This window comes from Podarcis cretensis (assembly GCF_951804945.1).
Source record: "Podarcis cretensis genome assembly, chromosome: 5".
NCBI classification, from domain to species: Eukaryota; Metazoa; Chordata; class Lepidosauria; order Squamata; family Lacertidae; genus Podarcis; species Podarcis cretensis.
Window position 1 is genome coordinate 37,822,473 of NC_137174.1, and position 20,858 is coordinate 37,843,330.

Here is a 20,858-nt window from a genome sequence, read left to right on the forward strand (position 1 = left end):
ATGAATGGAGAAACTCTTTCAGATCCACATATGTTTCTGAACCCACAAGGAATCAAGAGATCAGTGTGTAATTTAACTATTTCTCAATGGTAAATATGGCTACTATGGTAAATATTTTTCATGTTATCTGCAGCAGTGGTCCATGTGGCTGTGCAGGTGAGGCTTAATGAAATATCTCTGTTCATGCAAGCTTCCAGGTGGTTTCCCTCTTGCATGACAGTTCCATGTGGCTGTTCAGGGATGCCCTCCAACTCTCTTGAAAGGCTTTTTAGGGGGCAGGACAGAATGGGAAAAGTTTCTTGTATAAGCTGCCTTCCACATGGGTAACCGTTAGAAGCAACTCAATGTACGGTTCAGTCTTTAAAACTGCAGCTTAAACATTGTTTTTATGCTTAACATACATTTAGCAATGTGATAAAATGCAAACATTAAATGACAGTATAATGTAATTTAATGCAATGGAGCTTCAACATGCATAAAAGAATTTCTGAACTTAAAATTGATCTATATGACAAGGGTTTGGAATAATTAATTTATTTTACCTTTAAAAATTTCTTGGACCACAAGTATTTACTAATTGCTCTTATTTGGAGAACACCTTGTCTGATATGATTGACATAGCATCTTCTACAGGACTTGGAGGAAGTGAAACTTGGCCCCATATGCCAGTTGGGTGACCGTCAGCACCTGAAAGCTTATACTACTTAGGACTGCCATATTTCAAGTAGTAGAATTCCTGACACCCCCGAATTTGTTGGACACCCTCCACAGCACCTCCAAGAGGAAGATTATTAGATACTGGAACCCCCCCCCCCCCAATGAAAACAGCCAGGCCCTAATGCACCCCTTTCTCCAACATGCCCCCAACCTAACCTTCCTCTAAACCACACCTCCACCAACCTGCCCAGGCTCCCAACAGCCCTCAGAAACATGTAGTGAGGCACTGCCACCTTTCTCCCCTCCGCAACCTCGAACGTACGCCAGCTGGTTTTGTCCCCCTTCCTCACAGTTTGTTGCCCTTGCTATCCAGGCCTATCCAGGTCTCGTTTAAACACTTTCCTGTGGTACCGCGCTCCCCCCCCCCGTTACCTGCCTGGCCCCCATCTCTGCCTCTATAGTGCTGCAGCTGGAATGGGATGGTGGCCCAGAGCAGCTGCAGGCCGCTCTGGCAGCACAAGGAGGTGCTGCCACCATGTACCCCTTGGGCAAGGTGGCCATGCTAGCAGCTCCCAAGTGCCCAGCTACAGACCCTCTCTCACTGCCTCCGCCACTGCGACTGAGACGCCCATGGGACGCCCCTGGAACGGGGCCACTTTTTAAACAAACTACGGGCAGCTAGGCTGCTGCACCGCCTTCCTCCCTCCTCCTCCCTCTGTCCCCCCTCTCTGGCCAAGGGAAGTGACCTCTTGTCACTTCCACTGCTGCTGGGGCGCAGCCTCCCCTGGAATATTTTAAAAGGGGGGAGCACAGAAAACTGAAAAAAAACTCAGGTTGCCATACGTTCTGGAAATTCCGGAGTTCTCTTAACATTCAAAAAATTCCCCCCTGGACGCCATTTTAGACATCTGATTTCTGTACGTGTCCATAATTTTCCGGATGTATGGCAAGTCTAATACTACTCCCCACCCTCTTCAGCAAAAATTATTCCAGGAAGAGGAAGGTATCATGGCCAAAGGGTCCTCTGTTCCCAAGACTAGCAATGAATGAGTGTTTAAAGGTAAAGGTAAAGGTACCCCTGCCCGTACGGGCCAGTCTTGACAGACTCTGGGGTTGTGCGCCCATCTCACTTAAGAGGCCAGGGGCCAGCGCTGTCTGGAGACACTTCCGGGTCACGTGGCCAGTGTGACATCGCTGCTCTGGCGAGCCAGAGCCGCACACGGAAACGCCGTTTACCTTCCCGCTGGTAAGTGGTCCCTATTTATCTACTTGCACCCGGAGGTGCTTTCGAACTGCTAGGTTGGCAGGCGCTGGGACCGAGCAGCGGGAGCGCACCCCGCCGCAGGGATTCGAACCGCCGACCTTTCGATCGGCAAGTCCTAGGCGCTGAGGCTTTAACCCACAGCGCCACCTGCGTCCCTCGAATGAGTGTTTACTTTCAAGTAAATTCCCTCCCAGATAGGGATGAGAGAGAAATTTGATTCTGTTTGCATTTAAAGCTGAATCTATCAAAATTCTCACTTTCTGAGGCAATATAAGAACTGAAACATAACCATCCATCAAAATCCACACTCACTTGAATTTTGCAACGCAGTTCTCCAACCAATGTTTGCAAAAATGCATATATTAGGGCACAGTGCACATAAAAAAATGACTATATTAGTGAAAATAAAATGCAAAAGCATATTAAATTGTAATAAAATTTTCGCAAAAATGTGAACATTAATTAAAAATGTGTTTATTAAGAGAAATTCATGCCAAAATGCTGAAGAATTTTCATGAGGATTTTTTAATTAAAAAAAATGCAAGCTGTTTCAGCACTGTAGAGAACTGAATTTAAGACTAGAAAAATGAGAAACTAAGCAAACCAAAATGGACAGGTTCTTCTATCTCTACTCTCAGGTAGGATTTTGCCCTAACTGTTAATCATCTATGACTGCAGTAGCAAATTAACTACTAGTAGTCAACCGACAGCTACTAGCAACAATTCTTGCTGTCAAACAACCATGAATATTTTAGAGACATTTACAGAATATTTGGGGGGCATGTTTTGTTTATTTGCTCTTTTACCTATTTCTATCCCTTTAAAACACATTCTTTCCCTCAAAGAATTCTGGGCACTGTAGTTAGTTAAGGGATGCTGGGAATTGTAACTTTGATGAGTAAACTACAGTACCCAGAAGTCTTTGAAGAAAAGAATATGCACAGCCTATGATTCTGTAGCCCTATTCAGGCACTGCCACACATGCAATCTGAATTGTGAAGCAGAGGCATGCTCCCTGGCCCCATGCCTTCTGCCTCATTGCTATGGCTAACTTTGTCAGCCACCATGGGTTGGGGTCAGAACTTCTGCAGTGGGGGGCCTTCTCTTCTCAGGTAGGGTCATCGCATGATCTAGAACACTGACCTTCCGGGGTTCTCAGTCACAAACTGAGCCCCTACACAAGTCGAAAAGGGACCTCACTGCAGACATTCAGCCCTCTGTGTGTGAGAGGCAAAGAAGGGGCTATGGAGCACAGTCCCCCCCCCCACAACTGGATTTGCATGTGAGGAACACAGGAATAGGGCTCATGATTCAATAGATTAGCTAGTAGGGGACATTCTGTATGGGGATTTGTATATATTCTAGGCTCACAATGGGTCAAACGTGTATGACTAATTTCTATAATTCATTTTGACTGAGGAGTCCCACAGAAATAATTATTATGATGTCTCTACAGATGCTGGAGCAGAAAGAGCAAGTTGAATAGACCTCTTGAGGGCAGTAGAACCAGAGGGGCAAGGAAACAAGTAAAAACAGAGGGAAATGTCCATTTTTCCAGCTGGAATGATTTGTATGCCTATATCCTGAGAGTAATGAATGCCCGACTCAGTGCTTTTTTCCATTTGGAAAGCCTTGCTGGGACTGAAAGACCACTATTCATGTGCCCAAACCCTTCTATGGGTGCACTAGCTGGGCCTTCCCTTGTTTCCTGTTTGCTTCCAGATTATTGGTATATTGGGGTGGGTTTCAATCACATTCCAGCAAGTTCAGCTTGCGCAGTTAAAACTGTTTTGGACCTCTTGTGTGACAAGCCTGCCTCCCCCGCAAAACTGGACTTTGCACAATAAGGAAAGTGATAAGGGAAAGCACCAGAAAGTGTGAAATAACACTAGCTTGATGCAACGTCATCTAGCCTCCCAGCAAACCGATCAGGATCAATCAATAAACAGGTCAACTGGAAGTGACCACAGGTCCTTGCTCTGCATTGGAGACCACACCGAAAGGTCTCCTACATTTCACGAGCAGCTAACTGAGTGATGCAGAGCAGTGCAAGTGGAAGAGGAATGGGCTCAGTGAAGCTCCACTGTGCTCTAAGAAACTCCCTGAATCCTTGTCACCATTTCTGTTCTGAACATGTTGCAGGCGAAGCCGTGTTCTGCCTACCAGTTTAGCTTGATTGTAGTCAGGGCTCACTGTTTGGATCACATTCTGGAGCGACCTGTTCTGTGGGGACCCTTCTGTGTTCACCCATGGGTTGTGTGGGGTGATCTGTGCAGGGTTGGTATGCAGATGGTCTAATCTTACAATGGGAGGTTAGTTCTGACAATCTTTTGGAATCCTTCCAGCTTTATGTGTCCTTTGGGCTCTTTCAGGAGATCACAGAGCAAATGCTTCTAAGCATGCAGATTGGCTGCCTATGTATGTTGCATTACGTACTTCCAGCGCAGCCCTTGGCAGTATGCTTCCTACCCTTCTGGCTATATCTTCTACCTAGTACTCGGGAAATGCATCCCACTTGGCAGACTTCAAGCTACAATCTCTGTAAGGTATCATCACATTTCTCTACACTGTATACTATAGGATTTGAAAGCCACAATGTTTATGTTACCTGTAAAGGACCTAAACCTATTCTCTTTTGACCAGTGACCTGGCCTTCCAAAGTAACTCCAACAGGTAACGGTCTAACTGAACAGAAATAATTTTAGTCAAGAAGACCTGTATGGCATAAGCTCTAGAAGAAGAAAAAATAGTTAAGATGAGAATTGATGTGTAAGTGGGGGTCATATGTTTGGCCTTCTCTGGTACACACCTGGTTCCCTCCCCAGCTGATATTAAACGTGAAATAAACATTCTAAACTAGGTTGCGGTGTGATGCCCAGAACAGTTTCTCCAGTATGCAAATATGCTCACTAGCCCAGAAAGGTTGGTGACTCCTAGAATCCTAGAAGTGTAGAGTTGGAAGGGACCACGAGGGTCATCTCATCCAATCCCCTGCAATGCAGGAATCTTTTGCCCAACGCGGGGCTCGAACCCATGGCCCTGAGATTAAGATTGTTACAGTTATCTTGCATTGCTCCAACACCACTGTTATTACAATGCACATACACCTGGAGCTGAAATCTGTACTTCTAGGTTTGTAAGGGAGCTTCTGGGTTCTCAGTGTTTCAAAAGCACGGAGTAGGTTTGTTTATACTGAAATGTATATGCTGCTTTTCCACCTGCAAAAGGGCCTTCAGAGCAAGTACACTGTGAGCCAAGGAAATGTGCCGCCTCGCTGAAAAGCCTGCTGAGATGGGCGACCTCGCATGTTCTTTGCACCACATAGCCGGATGGCAGTGCAGGTGGTGTCTCACAGCTAAATGGCAAACTCATGATGTGCCTTTCCCTTTATGGGCACACAAGCGACCAAATACAAAAACCGTAACCGTCTCTTTTCCCCAGCACAGATGATGTGTGAATTTTGCCCCCCCCTCTCTCTCTTGTAATATGCTCTTACTCCAAAAAAGCTTGTGTGGGATAATGTGTACAGGGGCAACATAAAGGTTTCCATGGTAACTATATTTACTCATTTGTCCTGGATTCAAAACCTTACTCGCTGTGCGCATGCCTTCTTATCAGCTCCCTTGACAGTAGACAAGAACAGGAAGGGTCATAGCGTCAACTATCAGGGCATCAGCATTTGAACTGAATAGATGTAATGTTCCAACAGAAGGTAATGCTTAGTAGCCAAACAAAATTATGCCCTGGGCTGACTCATCTCGTTTATGCTACCATCATGTACACACACACAATTTTCTTTTTTAAAAAATGAGTGAAAAGATTTATCGACAGGTTTCTGAACCAAATCAGTCATATGTATGGGCCATCCTTTATAGGTGTCTCTATTTCACACAAAGTATACATTCAAAACAGACATATTTCTGAGCTATCCCTACTGCACAAAACATCAACTGACTTCAGTTTTTCTCCAGGTCTCTGTTGTGATGGAGAACAGGGGACAAATACAGTCCCTACCTAAAGAAATATCTGTGGGAAATGCTAAACCTCTACCAAAGCAAACATTACGGGTTTTGCTTGCAGAATTGTCCCATTGAAATTCAGGTCTCGATTCTGAAAACAGCCAGTCTATTTAGTCAGCAACAACTCTTAGACTTTAACATCCACCAGTACCAAATTTTAAAAGTGTGGGGAATTAATAATTAAGACCCATTAGTACAGTCAGGCCTTTGAAGTACAATACATGTGATTTAGGAACGCAATGTGGGAACATAATTATAATCAGGCATCTAAATTTAGCCTAGCCAAATAATATTGCCAAGTAAGCACAATGAAGATAATAATGATAAAGATAACATCAATTAACAAATATTAAAGAGGAAGATAAAGTTATATATATATATATATCCAACTAGGCATGACACACCTTTAATTACCTTTACTGGAATCGCTAGGGTGCATTTTGTTACATAACTGATCTGCACTATTTCTTATAGAACAAGTACTAAAGCCCCGTTACTTTAGATACACATGTTTCATAACAAGTAACAATGATATAAATCTTTCTCACAGAAGTTGCAGAGATGGTGAGAAGACAAAACTCCTTTCTGGGATTTTAGTAAAAGCCGATCTCACAAAGGAACTAGAAGGAAAAGAAAACAGACCTTATGTTAACGTGAGCTCCCTGAATAGTAATTTACCACTTCAAAGGACCATTTCTTGTCATCATCACTAGGATTTACATTATTTCCACAAAAAAAGGGGAAATGGATGCTACAAGTTTCAGAAAAAGAAATAAATTCGATGTTCTAGCTGCATTCAGAGAGAACAACATTAAGCACATCCCCCCTCAACACCCGGCTCCCGGGTTTTGAATGCTGTAGGTATTCACGACTGCAGACACCCCTCAGTCTGCACTGAAAACACCACACATGCTGGCTCAATTTTTAAACAGAAATTAAAAGAACCAAATGCTTACAGCCCTTACAGTGAGGTAACGTCAGGTGGAACGCTGCGCGGAATAGCTCTGGCATTTTCACATAAAGCATTATCTTTGGTACAAATACACCAAGCTGGACATGTTGTCTTCCCTGTCTTGCTCCCTTCAGTCAGCAACAGTACAGAGAAAAAGCATAGGAAAGAAGCAGTTCTTCTAAAGGGTTTGCTGGCATTTCCCATTCTTTTGATCCACTCTGGTTCCAGCCAGTTGAAAGAATGATATCCCAAAACATGAACAGGGTTTTCCCCCCACACCTTTTTATTCAGCCGTTGAATGTCTTTCTTGTTAAGACACAGCAATATATTTCTCTCTCTCTCTCTTTCTCCAGCTCTTTTCTGTCTCTTTCCCCTGAATGTTTCCTCTCTCTCTCTCTCTCTTTCTCTTTTTGTAGCTGGAAAACCTGCAGCTGAGCTGTATGTTTCTTTCTATTCACTCAAGCAGCGTAGTGCTCTCAGAGAGGGAACCTGCGAGGTGCTGTGAAGGCAGGGAGGAGGAAAATCCAACCAGCTGTAGAAGCAGAAGAGGGCTTGCATCACCGCAAAGAAACACTGAGCACAACACAGCTTTAGGTTGCAAAGTGACGCAACTGAGAAAATACACGGCACTCTCCCTTTCTCTCTCGTCTGAGGGGAGGCCCTCTTCTTGTTACCAAAAATAGCACAACATTATGCTTTGCTGGTGGGTGGGTGCGTGGGCGTGAGGTGGATTGTGTGTGTGCGTGTGTGTGGTGGGGAGATCGGTCATCATCTTTGACTGGATCCCTCCACCTGTGTAAAAATGTCCTTTGGGAATTGGGGCTCCCTCCCCTTGTTGCTTCTTTGCATATGCCAAGTGACAGCAGAAAGAGGAAATTGAGTGACACGGTCCAAAGCCATCACAGCAAAAGGAACAGTTGTCTTATGGGTTTGCTTTTCTTGCACAAGCTCGGGTCACAGCTAGACAAACAGGCACACATGGAGCCTATTACCAAGAATGCCTACAACTGTCATTTGAGAAAGAAAATGCTCTTTTGCTCTCAGACAAAATCCTTTTTTAAACCTCCCTTGCATCTTTGTCTTGCTAATGTACAGCAGCCAGCCTTTGAAGCAAACCAATTTGCATATTATTTGAAAACTTGTTTATTTGCTGCGGTAGGCTGTGTCATCCTTAGAAAGAGGCAAAGGAGTGGGGCTTAATCTACGTAAAGTCGCTGCCTCAGCATCTGTTTCTGAAGCCAAGGCTTCGCTCTAGCCTAGGACATCTGAATATATGCAAGTGCCCCTGAGCATGTTGGGTGTGTATTTTGCCTAACCACTGAAGAAGGAGCCTTCAGCACTGGGGATTGGAGAGGTTTCTCAAGAATGTTTTATCCAAGGCTTGAGCCCTTGTCTTACTTTTACAGGAATTAAGCACTGTGACGTTGGCTGCTTAAAACTTACATTTGCTACATCACAGTTTAAGAAAAGGCAATGTCCACCCCCCCCCCCCAATTAGGACTAAGTTCTTATCTTCGCCATTATCCTATCATTGCTCTTATAAGTAGAAGATATTTAAAGTACTATTGGACTTTAGAACATTCTATGTGCAAGGAGCTGCAGATCAATAATAAATGTACTTAAACTTAACATCCCTTAATTTAAAATTCAAAACCAAAAAAGCAGAACATCAGTCCTTTGGAGATGGTTCTTTCCCTGGGCACTGCATCATTCATTAGAAGGATTTTTGATCTTTTGACACAGGGATCATTTTTACAGATTAGGCAAGTGGAGCATAGCTAACCTGCTGGCCAGGTGACAGAATCTGATGAACTGAGTACTGCATAAAATGAAGCTGTCACTGGGACTGGTAGAGTCTTCTCTGTCAGAGAAAGGGACAAATGATATGTGTTGGGCAGTTCCATGATTCTTCCTACTGATAGTGGGTTTTAAAAATACTGTAATAATAATAATAAAATTACAAGCAGCCATGAAAGGCTAAAAATCAAGAGTGAAGTATCAGAGAGAGTAAGGTAGGGTGCTTAACCCTTTCCTTTCCCTGTATCCCCCCCCCCCCCGCAAAGTGAAAAGACCATGATTTTGAGCAGACAATTGCTGCTGCTCCTCTGCTCCTGATTTCAGCCACCTACAGCTGCACTTTAAGAAAAACAGGCTGGGAGAAACAGTTACGAAATTGCCCACCATTTGCCATTTGGTCCAGTGGAACAGCTGCTGCTGTAACTAAGCCTGTAACCAAGCCAAAGCACATGCAGCTCAAATAATTGCACAGTATTTGCCCCAGCCTATCCTTTTGCTCTGTTGTTTCGCCTGTGCCAATTTTTAGACTGTAAGCTCTTTGGGGCAGGGACCTGTCCCCTTGCATACTCCAAAGCATTGTGCACACTTATGGGTAATAGTGATGATGATGATACTGAAAGCACTTAAATAATCCTCTTGTCAGTTTGAACTTCAGGTGCATAGTAACGACAAGAGAAAATTAATGGATCAATTTTGCCTTTAGTATAACTCCATTATTTCAGGTGCTAAGGGAAAATATTGGTTCATAGAATACCATAGCCGGTAAGCAGGCATCAATATAATTATTTTCCTTTATAAGAATAAAGTATATGGTTATGATTAGAAGTGTTGTAGGGGCACAGAATTTGAGAGGAATGTACATCACCAACAGAGAATGGTACAGGAAGTGCTATTATCAAGCTGAACATCTAGTATCTGTAGGCCTGTATTAAGTGGATCTGATGCTGATGAACCTCATTTCCCCTCTCGAGATTGAGGCTAGGGGTAGTCCTATGTAGAAAAGGGCCAAAACACCTTTCGTAGCGTGTTGACCCAAAGGTGAATTGTTCTGGGAGCTATGCTAACACCATCTTGGTAGTCAAGACAACCCCACAATTAATTGGTAGTTGTTGTAGCAATGAGCTCATATATGCTTATATTCACTTGCTCTGATATAAGCTGATTGGCTTGCTTTGAAGTTATCCTTATCGGTGGGCTTTGGGTGCTGGGCTCTGAGCCAGAAAGGGGAGCTAGCTGGAAGAGTTGGGTATTTGCCACCCATGCCCTCATCTGGGCAGGTGGAGCGATGGGAAGCCCTAGGCCATGTTATGTATGCTGCTTAGTGGATGAAGAACATATGCACTTGTGCTTGAGTACGGACAAGCCATCTCCTAGCTGTGGTGTCCATCCTGGGTTCAGTGAGGAGAGCTGTCAGGCTGTAAGTCTACATGTTTCTTAATAAGGCACTAGAACTGATTACTCTGGTGTTTTTGGCCTCCTCCTTTGGGATCCCTACACCCAACTACTCCCATGAGCCCTCTGCTAGGGCTGTGGTTCAGAACACATAGGCATCCCATGTATTACTACGGGGCTGTTAAGCAGTGGTTGCACAATCCATTGACTTGAGTACAACAACACATGATGGAAGCAAGTCCAACACTATGGCACGTAGGTAGTCGAGCTCTTGCCATCTTTTTTGGAGGTTGGTACTTGTACAGAATTGAGGTGGTGAAAGTGAACCTGTCAGTCATTCATGGCCAAGGGCAGGCAAGTTCCTTTAGGAAGACAGTGAGGTACCAAGCAACTAGTAGTTGAGCAGAGAGAAATGACCAGGACATAAATAATCTCCCACTGTAGAATGTTGCCCAAACAGAGAAAGCGTTCAACCATTCTGGAAACTCAGTAACAGAAAGTGACCCAGGAATGGCCTTCTGCTGTCACTGGATCTGCCAAACTACCTGAAGTCCACTAAACTGACCAGCAGTCATTTCTGATGCAAGGAACAGAGTAATAAGTGCAGTGCTCAAATTATTGGTGAGGGGCTTTAACGAAACACCACCCCCTGACAATGGTGAGCTCCCCTTTACTGCAAACACTGATCCATGGGACTCCTTGCTTGATTACTTCAGTGCCTGACATGTAAATACATCAGCCAATGTCTGTTTTCAAACTGAAAATGTGCCTCTAATGAAAATAAGAGCCAGGACAATAGATTTGTTGTGGTACTAATGGCCTATTTTTAAAAATTGCAAACTCTGCTCAGCTCCCAATGGCTCTGGATTCCCTTTAAGCCTGTTCTCTGAGTCTTAGGACAATGAGATGTTGCAACTTTTCCTCATTTAACCCCTGCCCCACATGTGTCCAGCTTCTGCACACATCTCCCTATACCCATGCATTATGCAGTAGAACGCAATGCCTTTGTTCATATTTTCCAGCCCAGCACCACAAAGCCCAAAAGATTACTTCTCACAATCTGGTTTAACCACAAGTCTAAACATTACAATGGTTTATTTTTATTACAGGGCAATAAAAAATGAACTTATATTCCCATTCCTGCCAAGCCGGGTATCTGCTTTGTATTGTCATCAATCTGTTTATAAGATTATGTGGGTTGTATGGATTTTTTTTTAATGGCTCACTCAAGCTTTAGCTGTGGAAATCTGGTTTCCCAATTGTCAGTTCAATCACTGTGACCTCTCCAAATCTTTGGGGGAAGACAACCTTTCTGTTGAGGCCTGTGTCAAGATGCCTGGTTGATTTCCTCCTAGATTTCCTCTCCTTTCCTCTTTCTGCTGGAGAAACAGGTATGGATTGAATGTGCCTAGGCACAGGTCACACTGGCAGCAGTTTCCACAGGAATCCCTTGTGATCTACTGCCAGGCTCACTGTCATAGAGGGTCGCCACCTGCTCAGCTGGACAGTTCAGGAATTACAGCTTTGTATCCATTTTGGTCTAACGTACATATTTTTTGCAAAGAACATTTCACCTAATATAACACAGTGGTGTGTGTTATTTTCACCAATATATGCTTTTTTATGCACCCTTTACCTGGTTTATGCGGGGGGTTTTGCACACATTGCTTGCCTGGAGAATCGCATTGCAAAATTTGGACAATTGCGAATTTCAAAGGATGGCTGTTTTGCAGCTCCCACAATGTTTCAGAAACGTGCATTAGGTGCATTTGTCTTTGAATGCGAACTGAATCAAATTTCCCCTGAACATCCCTACCAGTGGTGAGTCAAGTGTGGTAGAGGAGGGAAGCTTCACCTGGATGGAAGGTGATGGACAAGAGGGGCCAGGTGAACATATGGAGCTCCAGGCAACTGTTGCCAGGGAGACTGGAATCTCGAGGACAGGAGAGTGGCAGATAAACAGCAGCGGAGGTACAAAGCTGAAAAGGGAATGTTGCTTTATTCCTTTAGAGTGGATTTATTTGGGGATGGGCAGAATGTGGTCAGAGGCTCGCAGCAGAGCTTGGCCTAGAGACAGGGATGGGGAACCTGACGCCCTTTAGAGCAGCCCTAGAGCAACATGGCCAATAGTGAAGTCGTTGGCTTCTATGACATCTAAAGGCCACAACACTGGCTAGGCGTGGACTGAGAGGTACAGCTTCACCTACAAAGGACCAGAATGGCTATGAGGAGAAAAGGGAACCAGCAGCTGGGCATGCATCATTGCAGGACCATTGCATCATTGAGGAACCCAGCCAGAGCCAAGCATCACTCCATTAATACAGAAACCCAAAGTTCCAGCATATGGAAGAGTAAAATGCATGCAGGATTCTGAAAATTGTCCTGTGTTTATGATGAATGGAACTTCAGACCTTGGCTGCAAAGGATGGAGGAACAGAAAGGAAAGCAGCACCCAGATCTATCCAGTCCCAGTCCCAGCCCCAGTGGTGTCTGTTTCTCCTCTAGGAGTGGTTGCAGAAATATAACATGAGCCGCTGGATCAGACAAAGGGGCTCTTTGACAGGCCAGCATTTGGCTTGCAACACTAGCTGTCAAGATGACTATGGGAAGCCCACAATCAGGTAGGCATTCAGCTGCCTTTCCGTGTTGTTTGTCCTCTCCTGAATCTGGTAGTGAGGGGTCAGACTCACCCAGCTTCCCGTTGCTGTTGATTTCCATGTCTGATGACAAGTCAGGAAAAGAAAGATGCTTCCTGCATGGACCATTCCTTGCACACATTTTCAGTAAACCAGTATGATCCCATTCTAAAGCTTGTGTAAGTACCTGTTCCCTTTAATACTTTTTCGTGGGAGGTGTGTGTGTCAGATATAACAGCAACAGCTCAAAAATGGTGCTTGCACAGAGGTTCCTCATAACCTGGACTTTATCTTGCTCCATCATCATTTCAAGCTGATAGCAATCCATGGAGCAGGGCCAGGTTCTGGCAAATTATAGGGTTGATTAGGGACGATCTCTTCAGCACTTTGGAAAGCAGTGGTTTTTTCTTTTGTGGAACGGCATACCGACAGCCAGGATTTTCACCGAACTGAAATAAGCCCTGTTTATTCTCCAGGTCAGTCTGATATTTTCAACCTGCAGTCCATTCTGATATTGTAGGTGGAGTTCAGCCAATGCATTAAATCAAGACCCCTTAAACCCAGGCTAAGAATAATGGTAGTGCACCTGAGCTTCTGGAGTACAGTCCCCTTGAAAAAGCCACTCACCACTGTATTTCCTCAATTTGAATTTTACTGTATTCATTTTGCATTCTGCTGCTCTTATTGTAAAAGCTAGGTGGCTACTGTAGCCTGGCAACAAGAAGAATGCCGTCATGTACATTCTGCAAAACCTATTAAGACTTAAGCTTCCACCTCTCATCATGAATTTGAGCATTTGCCATACAGCCTCTTTGATGTACAAATCCTGACGAGGCATACCTTGGTTACTTCTTGCAGCAGGGTGGTCTGAAACAGCCATTAGAAACAAAAGAAGGTGGAGCGATGCCAGGCGACTCCTTGGAGACTTTAGCTCGCTCCTTTCAGTATTCCAATTCACCTCTTTGCCCGGAAGAAAGGAAAGATTTCCTCCCGCCCACCCAAAAGCAATCCTGTAAACTAGTAATTTCCGGGCCCAAGGCAAGTTCCCAAATAGATAAGTTTCCAAATGTATAAAATAGCAATTATCCCAGAACAGTTCCACTTGCGAAATGATTGGTAAAATCTGGGCTAAGCCAAAAACGAATGTATTCCTTTATGGGCAGTAAGTACTGCTGCTGAAATTCTAAACTGACACAGCACAGATAGACTGCTCCTGATATGTGGTGCTCTATAGTGAGTCAGCTCAGAAGCCGTGTTGCTGCTACCTAATCAGCAGTAGCTAGACAGAGTCACATGCCTTCAATTCATTCCTCCTGGCCAGCAGAACTCAAGGGAAGAATATGCTTTTAGGCAGAAAGCAAAGAGCCTGTTGCCTTCACTATGCTTCCCAGCAAGCTGACATACGGCTTTTCATTTACCATCTTGAGTACAGACAATTACTCAAAACTGAAAAGACCCTATATAATATGAGACCCATTTCATGTCCCAGTATAGCTTGCTTCAAGTTATCTGCCCTTATCACTATTCCTTCTTTATAGTACTGTGTAAGAGATGGACTGTTACATTTGCATTATTTTAAATGGTTTTACTTTATTCCTACTTGTCTGGCATGTATTAAATTAAAATAATGATGAATAGTAGAAGACATTAGAAGATTCTGATTGGCCAAACCTGTCACACAGTATTATTGGCTATCCTAGTGCTGTTTGGAATTAGGTGTTACGTGCATCTGAGAGTTAATATAATTGCTTTTGGCAACTGCTCTGCCAGCTGAACTATTTACAACACTAATGGAGGAATAAACACATCAAAGCAAGAAACACAGCCAAACCTCCTTCTTTGTATATAAGAATGTTTCAATTCACTTTGTTAGGGGTATTTTCTAGGGTTTCCAACGTATTTTAAAAGTGCTGTTGCGGATTCATCTGTCTTTTAACCAATTAACTGATTGGCTAACACTATATATATAAATTTGCATAATATCAAAAATTTGACGGAAGGGCATTGGGTCATTTTTGAGATAGGAAAAAAGTGTGAGATAACTTAGAATTAGAAATAAAAGCTACCACCCATTAGTAGGAGGAAAGGTGATATTTAATATCTTGCTTTTTCCATGTTCCATCACAGTATAATAACAGAACAAAATAGCCTTGGAAAATAAATTGGCATGTCCTTAAATTGCACTTAAATTGTATCCTCAGAGATTAAAATTGCCCACCATTGATTAATCTGCCGATTAAACTGGTGCTAATGAAGCCAATGCCTATTTTCTCAGATGAAATGAATGTAATTCAGCGAAAGTGCCTGTGGCTGTAAATGTGACAGTCCAAGCGTAGGCAACATGGTGCTCTCTAGATATTGTGGACTAGGACTTCCATCAGGGCAGCCATCATGGCTGGTGGTGTGCAATTAAGGGAGTTGTGGTCCAAAACACCTGGAGGGTGCCATATTGGCTACCTCATGATAGTCTTTAAGGTGCCACAGAGTTGCTTTTGCAAAAATCAAGGCAAATGCCTATTGTTTCAATCCACCATCCTGAGTGCACAGAGAGCAGAATGGCTCCTAGAGTCCTTCAGTATAATGGCGAGCTCCCAACCTGAAACCTGTATCACAGCCCTTTGGTGGTCTACCTCCACTAACAATGCTCCTCTTTGTCATGGACTGGCCAGATGCCAAGGAGTGGGAGGAGGCACCAGCTGGGGAACCTCCAAGGGAACCCCCAGAGGAAGAAGGCTCAGAGCCTGGCAGTAGGTGGTGTGACGACGATGAATGCTCAGAAGGTAGAAGAGGGGGACATTGGGAGGAGGAGGTGTTGGAAGCTGAAGAGGAAACAGGGTTTAGCGAGCAAGAAGAGACTATGGCAGACAGCAGTTCAGAATCAGAGGCAGGAGAGGAGTGGGGCCAGGAGACAGAGGAAGGCGGCTGAAAAATCTAGGGAGTCTCCCCCTGCTGTTGTGACAAGCTCCTCTCCCCCCTGGTTTCCCAGAACATGTAGAGAAATGAAGAGGGCAGGGCAACGAGAGGCAAGATGCAGAAGCCTTAGGCTGCTGGGGAAGGAACCAGGGATGGAGACTTACAGTGGTGGGAAAATGGGGACCTTCAGTCCTCACAACTGCTTCACTGGGGCAAGACCTACTGGGAAGGGTTGCTGCGACCACTAGGACTGCACTGTTTTGTTTCTTTGAATAAAGAGTTAATGTCACTGACATTGGGTGCTTTAATGTTTTATCGCTGACCTACACCTGGCTCCAGCTCCTGACACCCTCCATCAGCAAGCCCCTATGAGTTTTCCTGGAGGTGGCAGAACTCCAATGTAGGGCCAGGCTGCAGAGTTAGGTTTCCTTTAAATGCTATGCAATGGCCCAGCTGTACTGTTGCCCCAGGGCACTGGGGAAAATTCATAGGATGGCTAGAAGGCCTGGCATTCCAGGTCTGAAAACAACAGCTAAAGAGTGGCCAAAGATAAGCATCAGCAGTGCACTTTGTTGGGGCGCTCACAACTGTCTGAGAGTGCTATGTGCTGGTGCCAACCCTCACCAGTGCAACTTTCTCCCCAGCTTCTGCATGCCAAAGACCTAGGTAAAACCAGCTGCTGGAACATTTGAAGGAAAGGCATGGAGAGCTTCTGCTGAACCTGAACGTTCTACCTGAGCCTCGGGGTGCACATGGAATAACAATGCTGCACCATGCGTCAAGGCTACTGGTGAGGGAAGGGGTGTGTTAAACTGGGCCCTGTGAGAACTGCTTCACAGTGTTCAGCACTGAAGCCTTAGACGTTTCTACTCAGAAGCTGATTGCCATTGCTATGCTGCAAAAACAGTTACACAGCAAAGATTTTTGAGATCAGAAATTCTCCCTGTGAACCTCTTCTGGGATTCTGAGTTTACATTCCTAGTGATGCTCTTGTGAAGTGTTCTGTTGCAAATGCCAAATTCAGACCAACTGAGGCTCTGTTTTACCTCAGCCACAATAAACAAAATAAACCCTTTTGAAAGGGATTACCCTTCCTACTGGCGCAACCACTAAGATCCACTGCCAGAAGAACATTTCGACTTCCTGCCAGATTAATTGGGGAGGCGAGGGGAACATAGCCTGGAGCTCTCCTGAGGCTTAACATCCATTAGGGTGGTGCAGGTCACATCTAATGTTTAAATTAGACATTTGTACTATGGATGATCCTCACTGGCTCTTTGATGTGGATTGTTCAAATTCCCGGGTATTAGAAATCTATCTTTGCTGTGACACATACTTAATACCGACTATGGAACAACTAAATCTTCTGTAATTTTTTCGTATCTTTCTCACTTGCAGGAAAACAGGCTGTGGCAAGCTGACTTGACATGATCTTTGGGTGGAAGATATGACATATTGGAGCAGGGAATATATATCCAAACAGTGGCCTTTCCTTTGATATTCCCAAGCAGTGTTTTTTTCCTGCACTGCAGCTGACCAGCCTAGCAACTTCTCCCCACCCCTCTGCCTTGTGTGAGCCAGAGCATGGGGCTTGGAGAAGCTTCTGTGCCTCAGCACATCAGCTTAAGGAGCCCCCAACCCAGGCCTCTCTGGCTCCGGAGCAGCTGGGGGCTTGCTCAACTGAGGCACAGCTTTCTCATGTGTCAGCTATTAGCCGGGAGGCTGAAAAGCCTCAGCAAAGCCCCATTGTGCCTCTGGCTCATGAAAAGCTCACAGAGGATGTCCCCTTCAGGCTCTTGGGAGGGTCTCCTCGTGAGCTGGAAGAACAGCGAGGCTTGCTGAGGCTGGTCAATCTCTCTCCAAAATTCCAAGGTCAGCTCAGAGGTGCTGGAATGCCGTTCTGGAGAGTTCCAGCTGAAAAAAAGCCCTGGACCCAAGGAAGGATAAAACCCATGAAGACTTATTTCTGGAACAGATTGGTCTAGAGATGGGCAAACATAACACTGTCAGTCTGGGGCCACAGACCATCTTTAATACAAAACAAAACAACAGAAAATTATTTTGCACATTCTTAAGTCACAGATTCATGAATGACCTTTTTTTTTTTTTAAGGAAACAGAAGACAATATTTCAGCATTTTGTTTACACTGGTCGTTTTCAAATTAACTTCTTGAAAAAGCACAAAATTGTAACATAGTCCCTCTGTAACTGACTAACCTAAGAAATCTAGGACCTATTCAACCATTTGTCCCACCTATTATGAGTGCATTGAGTGTTTGCAGGCCATGTGCATCAGCTTACTAATAAAAGTGTAAAAAATGGAGCCACCGAAGACTCAATACAAAGCTCAAATATGATTTCCCAATAAAATTCAATAAATTGAAGATGTCAGAACATTCCAGAGGAACAACACAAAAACAATGTCATAAGTAATATAACAATGCAGTTAGTAAAATTAAAGAGTCCAATATGATACTGGGCTTTTTGGGTGGTAGCCCCACGATTGTAGAGTATTAACCCATACAATATTAGGCAGGCTCCATTCCTGGATATTTCCAAAGAGAACCTTTAAAAGATCCTTGCTTTCAAAGTGCCATGGGGTCTCTGGTATCTCCTTTAGGACTTTTATTTCACCTAGAAATGAGGTAGATCATCAGCTGCCATTTGAAGTGTCTGGGGTGTGTGATGTGATTTTTAAATCCTGGGGAACCAACAGTTGGAACTTACAGGGCCATGATAACTGGCTGTTGATCACCTGTGCCATCATTATCTTATTTCACCAGAATCCAGCAGCTTTCTTTGCAGATTCTTTGCTCAAGGTCGTACCTGTACTGGGAAAAGTTCAAGAAAGAGACAACTTAGGAACAAAAATCAATAGCAGAATATAGTGTTCTCTATTTTGGTTCTATTGAAATATTTTGCTGAAGTCATTCTAAGACACATTTAGATTAGAATAAGAAGAACCATCCAGACCCATGACTTTTGGACACAGGATTTTGATGTAAGATTCATGGCCATTGAGGCTGTCCTACATGCAGATTTAAGACCAATCGATGGGGATGTTAGCTGTTAAAGCTCGCCTTAGTGAAAGATAGAGTAAAGGAACAACTGTTGAGACAGAGATGAACATTCACTATCTCCACTCAGCTATTTCCAGAAGGGTAGCTATGCTAGTCCCTTGCAGCAGAAAACAGGGAGTCTTGCGGAACCTTAAAGACTAACAAGTTTATTAAACGTGTTATCTTTTAAGTTGCCACAAGACTCTTTGGGGTTTCCAACTACCTGTTTTATCAGCAGTATGTGGGAAATGCACTGCCTTTAAAGGGAATAGATATGAGATAGCACCCTGGGGCATGCTTGCATTTTCCTGAAAAGTGACTCATCAACCTCTTCTTCATGGAAATCTTGGGACCAGTTTTAATTTATAGATATCTGAGATCACAGAGTATAAAAAAGAAAATAAAAAGGAAACCCTAAAAGGTTCTCCATTACCAGTCTGATAGATAGCATACCTTATTATTTATCCAGCACTATTGGCTTTTTAAACATGGTTTTCACAAACACACACACAAAAATCTTATTTCTCAGCAGCTGAAATTGTCACTGTCTAGAATTTCACTATCTTGGAAGCTGCCTCTTGCCTACATATATCTTGTATAACAAGTATAAGGAAGAATTATAAATCTTCTCTCCTTCTACGTGCACAAAATGTGATTATGTTGGCCCAGTTGCTAGACTTATATCAAGATTCATTCATACAAAAATAGACTTTTAGTTCCTTGGGAGTGGGATGACAAAAGAGGAGAGGGAGGGACAGGCTTTTATCGCCTGGTATGTATAAATTATTTATTTTGAGTTATTTGAATAATTCACGTGATGCCACTTTTGCAAGCACTAAGTTGAGTTCCTTTAAAGAAAAATTACATCCATTATATAGTGGAATATATATTAGGGGTGTGCATTAGCTGTGTGTATACTCAAATAACAAGGCACATCAGGGTGATTCAGGGTAGTCTTTCATGTTACTGAGTTGGGTTACACCAAAGCAAGAGATCTCAAGGTGGATTAGGGAATTCCCAACCTTCCAAGTAGCTTTTCAACAAACACACAGTCTTTTCCTCCTCCCCTTTGCTGAGAAATGAAATCAAGATGTCTGGGAAAACACCCAGAGCTTGAGAGGAGAGAGAAGAAGTGGAATTGTGCCCCCTTCCCTGTCGCCATTTTGACAGAGAGGGGGAGGGATGTGGATTGTCATTCCCCTTTGAGTTTTGGCTGTGACAGCAGGGCATGAGACAGAGGTAAGAGACTGAGGTAGCCTGCTTCTTTCTCACATAGCTGTTTCCATAAAAACCATAGCTCTCTCCTTTTTTCATGGAGGATGCTTCCAGGAAGGGCAGGGGAGCAGTGAGAAAAATCATTCTCCCAGATGTTGCTTTTTAAGATATAATGAAGGTAACATCACCTAGTCTGGACCTATTTATCTGAAATTTGACAGGTTTTCTACCCAGGGGCACCTCCCTCATGTCTACAGTTTCCAAAGGGGAATGCACACCCGAAAATAGTAAAGCTTTTCATTTCAGAACAACCAATGCACCTTTATTTCTGAATTTCGACAGATTTCATCCCTTTAGTATGCTGGACCATGCCTAAAATGTGCACCCAATTCTGGCAGATAACATTTTTTTAAAAAAATTGTGAAAGTTCCCTGCATGAAAACCCATGAATGGGTATGCATGGAATTTGGCAGGCTCCATCCAAGTCAAAGGGGCTCATTTGCCTGCAAATTCCACCCACTTATGTTAAAAAGAAGAAAAAAAACCATGACCACCATCTTTAGGTTCCCCATTATAGTCAAAGGGAGCAAAACAGAGATTTGGATGAACAGAAATGAACCAGAATCGAACTGGAATGACAGAGCAGATCCAAAACAGATCAGGCTGTTTCCAAAAGCTACAGATACAGACACAAGGCAAATATTGTGGTTGCAGCACACCCTTAATACATATAAACATACAGAATTATTTCATTAAGAGACATCTGTGATCCATCCTTGAAAACATTCCATTTACTTGAGAATACACTTCAACAAGACTATGGCTGAATAAAATGTGGGTTCTGTGTGTCTGGCCTTTTTTGGATTGCAAGTTTTTGAAACATTTCGAATTGTTTACTGCTGAATGGGAACAAACATTGGTCAGGTTTTCTGCAGGATGATGTCTGCTCCAATT

General features: G+C 43.7%; 1 protein-coding gene across 4 annotated transcripts in view; it reads right to left on the reverse strand.

The window, feature by feature from the left end:
- The window catches only part of LGI1 (leucine rich glioma inactivated 1), a 33,531-nt gene extending 15,151 nt beyond the window's left edge, over positions 1 to 18,380 (reverse strand). The window contains exons 1-2 of one of the 4 annotated variants that reach the window (XM_079976350.1): positions 18,358 to 18,380; positions 6,489 to 6,560 (exon numbers count right to left, since the gene is read on the reverse strand). In XM_079976350.1, coding sequence (XP_079832476.1) covers positions 6,489 to 6,560; positions 18,358 to 18,365 — 80 coding nt within the window. In that variant the 5' untranslated portion in view covers positions 18,366 to 18,380. Of the gene's footprint in view, positions 1 to 6,488; positions 6,561 to 6,896; positions 7,729 to 18,357 lie in introns of those variants that run through there. The other 3 variants (XM_079976349.1, XM_079976351.1, XM_079976352.1) reach the window with 3 other exon arrangements.
- Positions 18,381 to 20,858: the final 2,478 nt, after the last annotated feature.